The sequence below is a fragment of the Biomphalaria glabrata genome, chromosome 10 (assembly GCF_947242115.1).
Source record: "Biomphalaria glabrata chromosome 10, xgBioGlab47.1, whole genome shotgun sequence".
Taxonomy (NCBI): Eukaryota; Metazoa; Mollusca; class Gastropoda; family Planorbidae; genus Biomphalaria; species Biomphalaria glabrata.
The window spans coordinates 38,302,757-38,317,354 of record NC_074720.1 but is presented as its reverse complement, the minus strand read 5'-3'; the positions used below and the strand labels follow the sequence as shown (position 1 = coordinate 38,317,354).

General features: G+C 36.5%; 1 protein-coding gene across 6 annotated transcripts in view; it reads right to left on the bottom strand.

The window, feature by feature from the left end:
- Positions 1-14,598, bottom strand: part of LOC106074676 (1-phosphatidylinositol 4,5-bisphosphate phosphodiesterase delta-4-like) — a 96,876-nt gene that overhangs the window by 18,207 nt on the left and 64,071 nt on the right. For all 6 annotated transcript variants that reach the window (XM_056043354.1, XM_056043355.1, XM_056043356.1 and 3 more), the window contains 5 exons: positions 9,743-9,892; positions 8,779-8,849; positions 4,996-5,144; positions 1,797-1,929; positions 586-704 (listed from right to left, as the gene is read on the bottom strand). In XM_056043354.1, the coding sequence (XP_055899329.1) occupies positions 586-704; positions 1,797-1,929; positions 4,996-5,144; positions 8,779-8,849; positions 9,743-9,892 (622 nt within the window). The remainder of the gene's footprint in view (positions 1-585; positions 705-1,796; positions 1,930-4,995; positions 5,145-8,778; positions 8,850-9,742; positions 9,893-14,598) is intronic.

The window sequence follows — 14,598 nt, the reverse complement described above, 5'->3', positions numbered from 1 at the left end:
GTTAATCGCAGTGTGTTTAAGGAATGAAGTCTACTAGATGCACTGTATAGGGATATAGGCTATTACATTATTATTTCAGAAGATGTGTTAGATTTAGTATTACACTGAAGAATCAGTAAAGATTTTTTTTTAAATCACGAAGCTCAGAGGACCACTTTTTATAGGAGAATATTATAAAACCCGAAACAATTTATTGGCATCAATGCGGCCTTTTTGGAGGCCTTACTGGCCCAATTTGGTACCGGAATGCCCTTGTAGCCAGTCCTCCCCTGATCTAGATCTAAATCTGGCTGGAGTCCAGATGTAGATCTAGATCTAGTCTAGATTCTAGTCACAGCCCGAGAAAACAAATGAAAGAAAAAAAAGGGGCGTGAAACTACCAGATTTTTACAAAGAGTTTAGTTTAAGAGTGAAGCATGTAGACTCTATAAAATCCATATGATTATCTACTTCTTCAGTTTAGATTTGCAACTTAAAGCGATATTTGCTGGAATGTTTTAGTTTAGGCGTCCATTTATATTTTATTTTTTAGATCTATATGCCTAAAGCCGTGTGTTGTAGGATTCCAAGTGAAGAAAAACTAACTTTAAGAAAATATCTTCCAATTCCACTCGTTTGGTCAGCCTATTGTAGAATTCTACAAACTCCTCTCTGTCAAGAACACTGGTTTTTGAAACGCCAACATTTTTGTTTTTATCAGCTTCCTGTGGAAAAGTGAGAACAAGTATGTTTTAATAACCTTTATTGGCCTTTATCTTTTCTTTTAGTCGCAGATTTACAGCTACCACTTTCATTTAACTTAATAACACCAAATAACATCTCCAGTGCTGACTCATCTTATCTTATAAAATACAGACGTAACTTTAAAATAAAAGATGATTTGATTATGTCCTACGCGTGTCACTGGGTCAATCTAGTTATGCATGTTAACCAATAACTTAAATTCTGCAAAGACATTGGTTTTCCTGGCTGGCTCAGGCAATCCAATCCATGCTCAAATAGCACTAGGGAAGAAGGATTATTAGTAGGCCTACAATTTTGTCATGGCTTATGGAACAAGGAATGTGCCTTTATCTTTGTGTCTTTCTGAGTACTATTTAGGTTTTGTATTTGAAGATTATGGTTCAGTGTCTATAGTGTATATAGGTCTATAATTGCTTCTTTACTTTTAAGTCTTCTATTCTGAAGGGTCTCTAAATTTAATGATTTTATCAAACGTGCATATTCGTTTGATATGAATCTCACTGCTCTATTTTGTGTCTGCTCTAGTTTCTTTATGTTTTCTTGAGTTCAGGGGTCCCAACCAGAGGATGCGTATTCTAGGAGCTACTGATTTTACAATGTAATACAAAACCAAAGATCTTCTTAGGCTATATCTTAAAGATTACAGACGTGACTCCAGAAGAGAAGATAATTACATTCTACGCATTTCATGTGTCAATGTAGTCATGCATGTTAATCCGTGTTAAAGTCTGTTTGGTCCCACTATTTTATGGTTAGTAAGGAAGTTCTTGCTCTATATATTCTATCCATCAATGTATTGAAAAATCTCATAAGCACTAGTTCCATGTTAATATGCAGCTGGTAACAGCTATAAGCATATTGTCTCCCCCACTCCGCAATGAAAAACTTTGGGCTAAGCGTCAAGTTTGTGGGAGGGGTGGGTGTAGTAATGGGAAGGAAAAGAAAAGGACTTCCCCCCGTCACCTTCGCAAATGCTGGTGATGTTAATCCATATAAAATAACAACATCAACAAGAACAATAGTCATAACGCAACTTTCCTCAAGTCACTCACATCAAACATCACGCGGGCGTATTTCTTCTTGATGTCTGTGTTGAGCGACTTCAGAAGCTTCAGGACTTCCTCAAAATCAAGATGGCCGTCGCCATTCAGATCTGCTTTGTTAAAAGCTTCTCGTACAATCTTAATCCAAGTTAAAGAAGCAAACAGGAAAAGTAACCTGTCAACAAAACCGGCAAAAACCGCTGTGACATTAATATACCAGGCAAATAACAGTTAGAAGAAACAGACACTCAATCAGCCATGACTTCTGCTATTTATATAGGCTACAACAGTTATGATCGGATACATTGAACTCGCCAATAAAACAATCAAAATTCAAACACTGAAGGAGTCTTCGTTTCGAACGCTCTCATAGATATTGAGATCTAGATTCCATAGCTAAATCTAGTCTACCTTCAGAGAAGGCAGTGGCGGAACATGGGGGACAGTGCCCTGTTGGGGGAAGAGAAAACATTATAAAATTCGTAACCCTCTTAATTTTTTTCTAAAATAGCCTTTTCCAACTTTACTCATTTGTTTATTTTTTTAACAAATCTACATAATTTTCTAGTAAGATAAAATTCCAATTCTCCCGCTCGAAATTTTAAAAGCCCCCTACCGCCGCTGTGAGGAAGATGTTTAGAAGGGGCTTTAAAGGTCAAAAGGTCACATTTCGACCATGATTGTGACCGTGATTTGTGACACTGACAATAAAATTGTTTGGCTAGGGGAAGTAATGCAGTCATGATAAAAAAAAATTGAACCTAGAAAAAAAAAAGAACTTGTGGATAATACAGTAGATTCTAAATTCTAAGCCATTCATTTCTTTTCCAGCTAACTATTATCGGATGAACATTGATGACTAGAAGCGTACTAATAATTATGTTTGAACACTCTTGTGGAGACGGTGTGCTAGGATGGATGGTTCACTTCGGTTGTTGAACTGTATTTCATCAGTAAACATAATTGTTAACCTCCTTGTTAATATTAGACATGCAAAAAGAAATACATTGAAAAGGGAACTTGGAACTTGGAACTTGGAACGTGTAAGTTCAATACGTTGATGATTATCGTAACATCAACTACAGGGCCGGCCTTGAATAATTGGAGGCCCATGGGGAAGTGAATTTGATGACCCCAAATGAAATATAAAAAAATAATAATAATGCAATAAAAAGAAACAGCGAAAAATAAAATTACGCAATTAAATAAAACCTGCCCGTCTATATCTAAATCGACAAACAGGCCTAACTGAAATTCATATTTCCGTGGAAGAGACAGAGTTAGACTAGTAAACATAGAGTCCTGTGCGAGGCCCCCACCTATTGGAGGCCTTAAGCAGCTGCCTATTATGCCTAATGCCTGCCCTGTGTATAGGCCTTCACCACTAGAGCCCTCAGGTTTAAAAAAAAAAGGGAAAGGAAAAAGTTTAGCGCAAATGAACGTGAAGATGATCAAGCAAAATGTTTAAAAAAGTTGTTTAATAAGGCCATACAACGCTCTCATTAAAAGACTTAATTCGCTCACAGTAACGTATGCACGTGACCAGCGACTTCCTGGCCAAACCTCCCACCCCAGCGTGTGTGAACGTGCCGAGGAGGAGACCTCCCATCTTTATGCACGTGACCTCCTTCACAGTTACTGAATTAAGTCTTTTGAGGTGTGCAAACAAGACAAGAGAGGCACCACGCCGACAAACGAGACGCAGTTAAACAACACACACACACGCAACAAATATTTCGGACCTTTCAAAGCAGTGTGACAGATACATGTATTGTAACACACTATAGGCGAGAGCTTAGAACATGTTTTTGTGCAGCGCTTAAAAGTGCACAGAAATTATCTATCTATCTATCTATCTATCTATCTATCTATCTATCTATCTATCTATCTATCTATCTATCTATCTATCTATCTATCTATCTATCTGTCTGTCTGTCTGTCTGTCTGTCTGTCTGTCTGTCTGTCTATCTATCTATCTATCTATCTATCTATCTATACTTCTCTTCTTCGCTCAACAGTTTGGACGAGAAGAAGAAGTAAAGGAAAGATCACTCTCTTATTTCTGCGGATAGAGTTATCCCATGAAAAAAACAAGGGGATGGGGGGAGAACATATTTTTTTTAAAGCACAGTTTATCAACAGTTTCTTCCTTATATACACCGGATATTCCAAAACGCTAGGTATTTATAGTTTTTCCGCCATATATGAAAATCACTTAATAGCGCATTTGCCCAGCGCGCTATGGTTGAAGTCTCTTTTATGGTCATTGGCGGAAGAAAGGTGGGGGGGTCTTGGATGTTTCCGTATTGCTTTTAGGCGCTCAGAAAACACAACTCAGCTCGAGACGGGATTCGAACTCAACCCCCTTTAATAGGCAGTCTTGCAGTTTATGCCACTCAGCCACAAATTCTACCGTGTTGAGTGAGATCCAAGACACCACTGGGATGGACTGTGTCGTCCAGGAGCCATGCACATATTCCAGTGAAGCACACACTGTAACCTCCCACTAGTCCCCTCCTCTGTAATCTATTAAGTGAGAGGCTCCTAACAATCCACAAAGTATCACATAATGTGTTTAAACCTTTTTTTTTCCCTGACAACAAGAGGGCAGAGTTCAAACTAGGGGCGAGATGACTCTGGAGCACATTCCACACGACCAGACAGACATCCGTACTGGCGGAGTGGTTAAAAAACAGTTTTTTTGAATGATCCCATACAGAAGAGAGGAATCAAAATTGAAACTTTTGTTTTCGAGATTATCTTATATTATCCGAAACAAATGATTGGGTTAGCATTATTTGACATATACAGAGAGAACTTTAAAAAACAAAATAGGCTTACACATCTGCCTGTTGAGGAAAATATGAGTACCAATGGTTTTATTACACTAAACAAATAGAATCGTTACCTTTTTTACTGGCATAATTTTTTTCTCAAGATGTTTTTAAAAATGATGAACGCTCCTTGTCTGAAAATTGGTTATATATATGTGTCTAATGCAGTGATTCCCAAAGTGGTATACATAGACCCCCAGGGGTCTACGAGACAAAAAACGTTTGGGAACCACTGGTCTAATGATTTCGTTTCAAAGGTATATATGTGTCTAATGCAGTGATTCCCAAAGTGGTATACATAGACCCACAGGGGTCTACGAGACAAAAACGTTTTGGAACCACTGGTCTAACGATTTCATTTCAAAGGATATTTATTGCTTTCGTTTTTCTGCTCTGCAAGCTGTTCCAGCTGCATGGCGTATCGAAGAGCCTTGACCCATTTTTCTCTCATCTCTTCGGAGTCCGTCAGCAGATAGACCATCTTGTGTGAGTTGCCAAGTATGATGGTGAAACACTTGCTTTTCTGAGACAAAACAAGACAAATAGGCAGATCATCTTGAGAGAGTTGGCACGTATGAAACACACACGCACAAACGTATTCGAAAATAAAATATAAGCAGATAGACTATAATAATAATAAAAAATAATATACTTTAGGGCCTATATAGCATGACGGCGCTATGATAACAGACGTGTCAGAAACCGTCTACATATAGGGATGTTATGAAGTGTGTGTTTGTGTGTTTCTATGGTGACGGTGGGATAACGTGAGCGATTGGTTCTGAATGATGCAAGATAGGTGGCATTGTCGTAAACTGTCTGAGTTAGGACAGAAGACTCCAGAACGTGAGACTGAAAAGACGTGTAATTGTAGCGAGTTAGATTTTGTTTTTAAAATACCATTTTATGTTACCCGTATTAGTAAAGTCTACCATATTTATTACATTTCATCACAAGCTGATTTACTCTATATTTTAATAAAAATCATATTTAGTTTTGTTCACAAAAGAAATTATACATGTTATTTCAAGTTATATATATATATCATGGGCGTAGCCAGGGGGGGGGTTCTTGGGGTTCAAACCCCCCCCCCCCCCGAAATAAAATCCCCCCCCTACAGGGGGTTTTGAATTTTAACCCCCCTACCAGAGGCTTTTGCAGTTAAATCCCCCTCTTCTATAAAACAAAACAAAAAAAATGCAAACAACAATCCCCAAATTCCAACAGCACAGTTGAGGAAGATTTTGATTTTAAAACCCCCTCCAAAATTTAAGATAAACCCCATCTTCAATTTAAAAAAAAAGCTAATTACACACTCAAAATTCTATGAGCGTAGCCAAAGGGGTTTTGAGTTTAACCCCCCCCCCCCCTTTGGGGTTTGAAACTAAAAAGTACCTCTTCATTTAAAAAAAAAAGCAAATAACACACTATAAAATCTATGAGCGTAGCCAAAGGGGTTTTAAGTTTAAATCCCCCTCCTCCAGATGGCTTTTTCTTTAAAGTTTAAAACCCCTCCAGATGGTTTTGAGTTTAAAATTCCCCTACAGAGCGTTTAGAATTGAAAACCTCTCTCTTCAATATTATTTTAAAGCAAACTACAGTCACCAAATTCTATGATCGTAGCTAAATAGGGTTTTGAATTAAAAACAAAACAAAAAAACTCCAGAGATTTCTTAGTTTAAAACCCCTCAACAGATGATTTGACGAAAAAACTTTCCTTTTCGATATAAAATCTAAAGCGAAATACAGGCATGTAATTCCAAGAGCGTAGTCAAGAAAGGTTAAAAATTTCTACAAGTGGCTTGGGCTCCATTAATAAAGTGTGAATAGTCTTCTGCCGAAATTGAAAATCATTAAATGTGTCTCAACAAAGATGGCTAAGACATATTTAGGAGTCAGTCATAGAGATCGGGTCTAAATCAAAGAAATCATATGCCGAACTGGGAGTCGAATCCTTAGTAAGGTTGTGACAGAGCGTCGCATGAGGTTTTGTGGGACATGTTCTCAAACAAAATGAATTACGCAAAATAAGAGTTGCGGAAACAGTTTGCCGGAAAATGCGCCGAACGGCGCGAGAGGGTCTAAGTCAGTAAGAATAGCACATTAGGTTTTTGAAATAAAACTTTTTAATAGCAAGATAATGCACTGTAGATACCTCAGAATATGCATTTTGTTGACTTTCAATACCAGAAATAGTGCTCGGCGGCGGGGCTTCGCCCCGCGCTGGAGCATCGCTGCGAACTCCCCCAGTCCCCCTTGCTAGCAAGGGCGGGGAGTCTACAATAAACAATAAACGTCTTCCGAAAGGGTCAGAATGTAATAAAGATTAATTATGTACACACACACACACATATATATATATAATTTTTTCCGCGGGGGGGGGGGGGGGCCGGGGGGGGAATCACCCCCCCCCCAAAACCCTCCCCGAAAAAAAATCCTGGCTACGCCCATGATATATATATATATATAGGCCTATATATATATATATATATATATATATATATATATATATATATATATATATGCTTGGAACTCGGAACAGACGGGTAGAGCTAACAGTTCAAATCAACTTCTCCATATCTCAAACGGGGTAATCCGTGGGATGTTAAGCGGAAGAATATGTCTTGGAGTGTTCATTAACTGTCCGCTTTTCCTATCAGACAGTCTGGACTACTTTTTGTTCATGCCTTCACTTGATTACGCCAAGGAGAGATGCGTGAGAGGGCGGCCGTTGTTAGAAATGATGGAAAAGCTATCCAGAATACACTTCTTTTTTATTACAAAAAATTTTTTAGGATAGAGACTTTTTTTTAATTAAAGAGATCACGTGATTATTTTTATTAATGTATAGCGTCATTTCGCTCATCTGGGCCTGTCTATTCACCCCTTCTCTCAATAAGGATTATGACGAAACATTTTAACACAGTAATCTCCTCTTTGTTTAGTTTTAGTTTTTAAAGACCCAGTTTACATTATTTAGCAATAAAATATAATATCATAGATAAAGAAAGAGAAAGCGATATGTAATCATGTTTGGGGGGGGGGGGGAATATAAGGTAACCTAAAAAAAAATCTAGAAGAAAATAAAACGATGAAGGCAATGATGAAGCTTAAAATCAATAGATAAACTATTCCATGGGCGTAGCCAGGATTTTTTTTTCGGGGGAGGGGAATTTTTTTCTCACCTCCCCGCCGCAAAAAAAAAAATAAAATATATATATATATGTACACACACATATAATTAATCTTCATTTAATTCTGATCCTTCATTCTTTCGTAATACGTTTATTGTACCGTCGGATAAGTTCTTCCTAGAGTTAGTGAAAAAAAAATTGTAGACTCCCCTCCCTTGCCCCACTGGCTACGCCCATGAACTATTCATATTAAACACGCGTAGCCAACTAATTTATGGAGCGCTGAGAGCGCAATGAATTAACAATGTGATTTTCTGGTGTCAAAAGTGGACCAAATATTATCAAATACTATTTTTTAATATACAGACCTTATCAAATACTGCCTACATTTTGAACACCAGAAATTTCAGAATAACTAGCTTTTTATAACTATCCTTAAGTTGATGCCGTTGCACTTTAGTTTTAAACATCAGGAAAACAGGCCAGTAGAATGCTAAACAACTGAGCTCTCCACAAATAATGCAAACATCGACTGTTAACTAAATCCGTTTATCAGTATACAATATATTTTACTGACGTTCTAAGCATCAGGATTAAGATAGGCTTAAGAAAAGATACAATAAGATAAGTATTGGTCCAATGATATGGAAATGAAATTTGACTATAATTGACCAACTCAGAGTAACTACAGTACAATAACAATATAGCTGCAAATTCGAACAACATTTACACACGAAACACATACACACTCACAACCAGCGCTTTTATGAATTTGACTTCGATATACTTCTCGATGACGACATATGACCTTGTAAACCTCTAATTGAAAGTGAGATAAAAGAGTTTTTTAATCTTTCTGTTTTAGTCCTAATGGAAAGGAGGCGATTACACGCAAGTAGAATACTAAACATCAGAATTCTCCAAAAATAATACAAACGCCGACTGTCTACTAAATCAGTTTATCCAACAATGTACAACACACCACAGAAGCGCTTTAAAACAACAAACACAAATGAGACTCACGTTTAAATCTTGCAGATGTTTTGCGTATTCTTTTTCTCCTTCTCGTACTTCTTTGATCTTTGATATTGGAACTGTTGGACAAACATTGCAAACAACAGCAATGATTAGAGTTTTGTTGAACAATGGGAAGTGTATAATTGCCTTTAAAATTTAATACAATTAATATGCATTCTTTTTACACCAGAATCTCCATTTCAAAGATCATGATGAAGTGATTTAATTTCAAGACCTTTGTATCGCTATGAATGTTGGAATCACGATTTTATACACATAGTTCCAGGCGAAAAATAACCCACCAATATTGTTTAATATATCCATTTATCCATAGGCCCCAAATTGGTTAATTATATGTCCGTAATACGTAAAAGCTATACAAATTAAAGTAAGTTAAAGTAGATTCCTTTCCCTGTGTCTTATCTTATCTTATATAATACAGACTTTGCTTAAAAAAAAAAGATGATGTCCATGATGTTCATCTGTTTCTATGTCGAATGGTTAACGAAGGTATCGACTTTTTTACTTTCACCAATCAATATCAGATACCAATCAGTAATCAGGGACTTTATATATAATAACAGTTTCACAGAATCAGGTATCTATTAGGTGGAGTCAGGGGCACTCTTAAAGTTCAAATTCCTAATCGAGTACATGCAAAGTTGTACAAGTTTCCGATGTTTCTTCAGATTTGAAGATAATTTACTAGACTAAACTCCCCGCACGACAACGTATGACTGCGGGCAGGTTTCAAACCCGGGACCATCGAGACCATAGAACGACAGTCCAGAGTGCAAACCACCAGACCAATCAGCCATCCGGGATTTGAACACGTTATTTTCTCCGATAAAGAGCCAAGTGCTTTCTACCAGTCAGCAAGAAGGCCCAGTGGATTCTCCATGACGTATTCGGGGGAGAGGGGGGTGAGGAATGTTAATGTTCTAAAGGAAATAACCGGAAGTGTACTCACTTTTGGTGTCTTGTACTTTCTTACGTTTTGATCCCTCATAATACACAGTCATGTTTTTGTAGTCCAGAAAATATTTCCGTTTATGCTTTTTACGAGGCTTGAGTTTCTCCAAGTAGCAGCCTTGACCTAGGTCAGCCATCAAGCGTTCCACTGGGGAAAAAAAGACAGATTGAAATATATAACAAGCAAAATACAAAATACTATTTTAAAAAAAAGCTTATAATGGGTGTAGTTGTATCAATTAGTTTGGATCAGTCATTAAATTTGTAATAGATCTTGACTAACAATAATAAATCTGTGTGATTAGAAATATGTTTACCAATTGTTTTGTTTAGCATAATTTTATGCTAGCTTTCTAAATACTCTATGAGCCTATGACTTGTCTAGATCAGTTCGAAAGAGGCAGAGGCGAGAAAGAAGGGGGTTTCTGGGTGGTCGCTTTTCAAATGTATTTATTAAAAAAAAACGTGGGCTTCTTGAATTCGAGGGCTAATGCCTTCTCAGCCTCCTCAAGCCAATACGGTAATCAGTGTGCCAGGGATCTGCTTATGAAATTAGATTTTATAGTTATTTATAATTATTTACACATTTTTTTTCTTCACAAAAACAATAAAGGGGAGTTATTCAACTTATACCACTTTACCTGTCAAGGAAATTGTCTTTCCCTTGTTCGAGATATCAAACAAAATAATTAATTACCAATAGTTAATTAGCTTATTGATTAATTTTTATTTAATTGATTCTTGTGTTGACATGTAAAAGAAATAATTATGTAACATTGGCATTTCTCAATTATTTGTCTTTCGATCGTACTAGTCAATTGCATATTCATTCTTAAACAGGTCGTTAAGTCAGATTGAAACAAGGTTACAAAAGACAGTTTGTGTGGAAACACAAACTCAAAATCGGCCCCCAAAGTGGTCCACCCAGGCAGGCTTCAATATTTTGAGAAATAACATCCAAATGAAATTATATCAACGACAAATGAGAGATAAGAATGGAGAAAGAAGGTTAACAGATCTTATGTAGTGCCCCAACGGTCCCGCAGATCAAAGGATAGGTGTAAGTGAATGTAAAGTTAGATGTGAACCTGGCCTAACTAGTTCCCCTTTTAGACCTTGTGGTCTAAAGGGCAGATGATGTAAAGTTCATCTGTTTTTGTGGCCTACGGTTAGCGAGGGTGTCATGTAGCCAGCACAACAACCAACCGCCTATACTTTTCCCCAACTAATGCCAGGTACCCATTAGAGCTGAGTGGACTCAGAGGCGCCCTAAGATTCCAAAGTTGAAAATCCCAGTCTTCGCCAGGATTCGAACCCGGGACCCCGCTTCGAAAGCCAAGCGCTTTACCGCTCAACCACCGCACCTCCCCTGGCCTAACTGATGTCTTATAATTGATCTAATTGTTTTGAAAAGGCTCAATCTCTTATTCTTTTTTTCTTCGAATCCTCAAAAAAAAAAATCAAAAAAAATTTCCGCAATAAAAAGAATGTTCAGAAAAATGAAATTTATAAGATTACTCTTCATTTTAAATTAGATTTAACTTATAATGCATACTAATTAGCTTTTTCTCTTTAAAAAACTGCTTGCATAACTGATTTTAAAAATTAGATTTTTCGCTTTCAGAAAAAAAAAAAGCAGCCGTTGCATCAGAACTTTGAATGGTCTAAAATATTGTTATGTCGGATTTTCAATATCTTTTCTAGTTTACGAGATCTAAACGGGACGGACGGACAGACGGACAGACATTTCGCAAAAAACTAATAGCGTCTTTTCCCCTTTAGGGGGCCGCTAAAAATGTAAAAAAAAAAAAAAAGTAAAAGTTTCCCTTTCAGACTTTGCGGTCTATAGGGCAGATAATGTTAATTCAGAATGAAAGTGAAATACTAATAAATAATTATAATCATTTTTAAAAGACAGATTTTCAACAGTTCCGTTATTCTGTACACCGGATACACCAAAAAACTAACTGTTAATAGTTTATTCCGCCATTGATGAAAATCGACCAACTCACCTCAACAGGAAAGAAGTGGAACCGGAAGAAGGCAGGAAGAAAGTGGGAAGAAATGGCGGATGAATAAATACAAAAGTAGATCTAGATATTTTTATCACAGTATGATGTGAAATGTTTCTGCGAATATATTTTCCAAAGCTAAAAAACTGGAGGTCTAACAAGTTTTTTTGATTAATGAGCGGGCACGCCCAATTTATAAGCCTCATTATCATTCTATGATCATTTTATACAAACCCTAATTTTTAGTTAGATAAGCAGATACATGTCCTCTCTAATATAAATCTCTGTATGTGAAATAATAATAAATATGATAATGAAATAATGAAAGCAATAGACTACATTTTGTATTTTCATGTGTCAAAGTAAAAAACTATCTGTGCAAAGTGTAGTTTTAAAAATTAAATCTAGATCTAAATCCTTTCGATCTTGACATGGTAAACATGGCCTAGATTTATGAAATAATAATACTTTCATAGAGTTGGGCAAACCCAAGAAAATATGGGAACCTAGGCTTGGAAATCAAGCGTTTATAAAAGTTATCCAAAAGAACAATATACCCCATTGTTATATCAACCGAGGGGATAATAACAACTGACCTTACGGATACTTTCAAGGCCCTTAACATTCCTAAGAAGATTCTCGTTGCCTGTCAGAGGACGGTACTGCTGCAGACTGCCACATCACCAGAAAATTCCTCGGTGGAAACAGACTACAATGAATTTAGTTTCTCTTTAACAAAACTCGACCCTGGCAGCGCCAGAGATTGACTACTCGTTCGTTTCTAACATAATAAAAATAAATAATAATAATACTAATCATCTTTATTATCCATAAGGAAATTGTCTCACAAATTGTGCATGCGTCCTTTTTTACATTTTGAAATTGTAATCGTCTAATCAGGGTTATCAGGCAATCATTAAATTTATCCTGGACAACTGGCTTTGTTTGTTCAACTAGCTTGATCGGCGCCTTCACGGAGGTCACGGCTTGATAGCCTTAGCTGGCTACCCACCAAGGAGAAGGAGAATTCAAACCTCTGCTGCCTTGTTGCTATACCCAAAGGAAGAGAAAGGCTTCTGGAGACAACCCTAAGGAAAAATTATAAGCCGGCGACCCTTAGGCAGCTTATTTCACACAGAGATACATCCTGACAGAGCTTGCGACGCCGCTGATCCCAGACTATATCGGTAGTTGTTTTTTTGGATGCAAAATAATCTATTCTGTTGAATGGCCTTGCACTCCATTGATGTATCAAGCCACAATGTAGGATGACATGTAGACTTTTATCCTAACAATTCAATGTCTGGATCGCTACTAATGATCAGGATTACAGATTCATGATTAAATCTCCGTAAAATCCAGACGCTATTTACAAGATCATTACCATTATGCCAGTTAAGGCTTCAGAATTAAAAACTATTTGTAGTGATTTTATTGTTGCATATCAAGTACTTATATTTTTGTACTATACATCAGCAAATTTATGCTATATAATTATAGTTCATTACATATACAATTAGGGTGATTTATAATTAAATAGATAAAAATTTGTTTGAAGTAAATGTTATACACGTATTTGTTATTAAAAAGCAAAAAAAAAAAAATTATTATAAAAACCATATTTATATTTTGGCTCTAGGTGCAATATTCTTTTCATTTAAAGACGCGATTAGCCCCCTTTCAAAACCTATTTACAAAAACAACAGATATTTGACATTACAATTTTGATCTAGTGCAGTGATTCCCAAAGTGGTCTATATAGACCCCCAGGGGTCTACGAAGACTTCCAAGGGGTCTACGAAAGTTTAAAAGGGATTTGGGGGTCTATGAGATGTGCACGGGGGTCTACGATATAGAATCTCAAATCAGCATGTCGTGACTTGAATTTTGACAATTGGAATCTTTTCATACACACATTTATAATTTGTACCTTAGGAGATCCTTAAAATTTTTATCATGCTGATTGAATGAAAAATTGTTTTATTTAATTTAATAACTAGATTTAAATAGTGTAGTTTTGTCTAGTTATAACTTGAACCAAAAGAAATGTAGACTGTACAGCGTTAAGTATTTGAAATTGAACTTCATTACTTCCAAATCAAACAAGAGAGTGTTAATGGGCCATTTTTTTTATGATGCTATGAAACCAATTAAGCTGGAGGATCATTTGAGATGAAGCAACCCTGATAAAAAGATAAAGGTTTGCAAAACTTTCAAACACTCAAAGATTAAGTTCAAAAAACACCCACCAAATCTCTCTTTGACCTGACATTGAGAAGATGATGATTAGTGAACGTTTTACTATATCTCTTTACTTATAGAGAAATACCGAAAACCTCACACGAGAGGCAAATTATTTATTTTAGCAGCCGTTGAAGAAATTGTACAAACTCTTACACAAACTTGTATCATTAAAAGAATTTCATGTTTGGGTTCTGTGGCCGGTGTCTTGTTTTGGGCCTCTTGATGAAGAGTGCAATTTTGAAGATATGGTCGGCATTCTCTGGTGACACTCCAAAAGGGCAAAAGTCAATGGTCCCAATTTTGAGCTTCTGGAACATATGTTTTTTCATTATGATGTGAACGGTTCTGATGTGAAAAATTATAGGTGGTCCTATCGGAATAGTTTATAAAAGGTGTCATCGAATGAGAGTGTGTCCATTTCTCGTTTGTACTTTTGACTATTAGTTTCCTTATTTCTTCCGGATAGAGTGCGATGTTGAAGTGTGTATTTGTTTTCTCACATTTGGCAAGTGTGTCAGCCTTCTATTTCCTTCTATTTCAAAATTGGAGAACAGCATTCTTGCTGTTGTTGTTGAGCTTTACAATGTGACACAATATG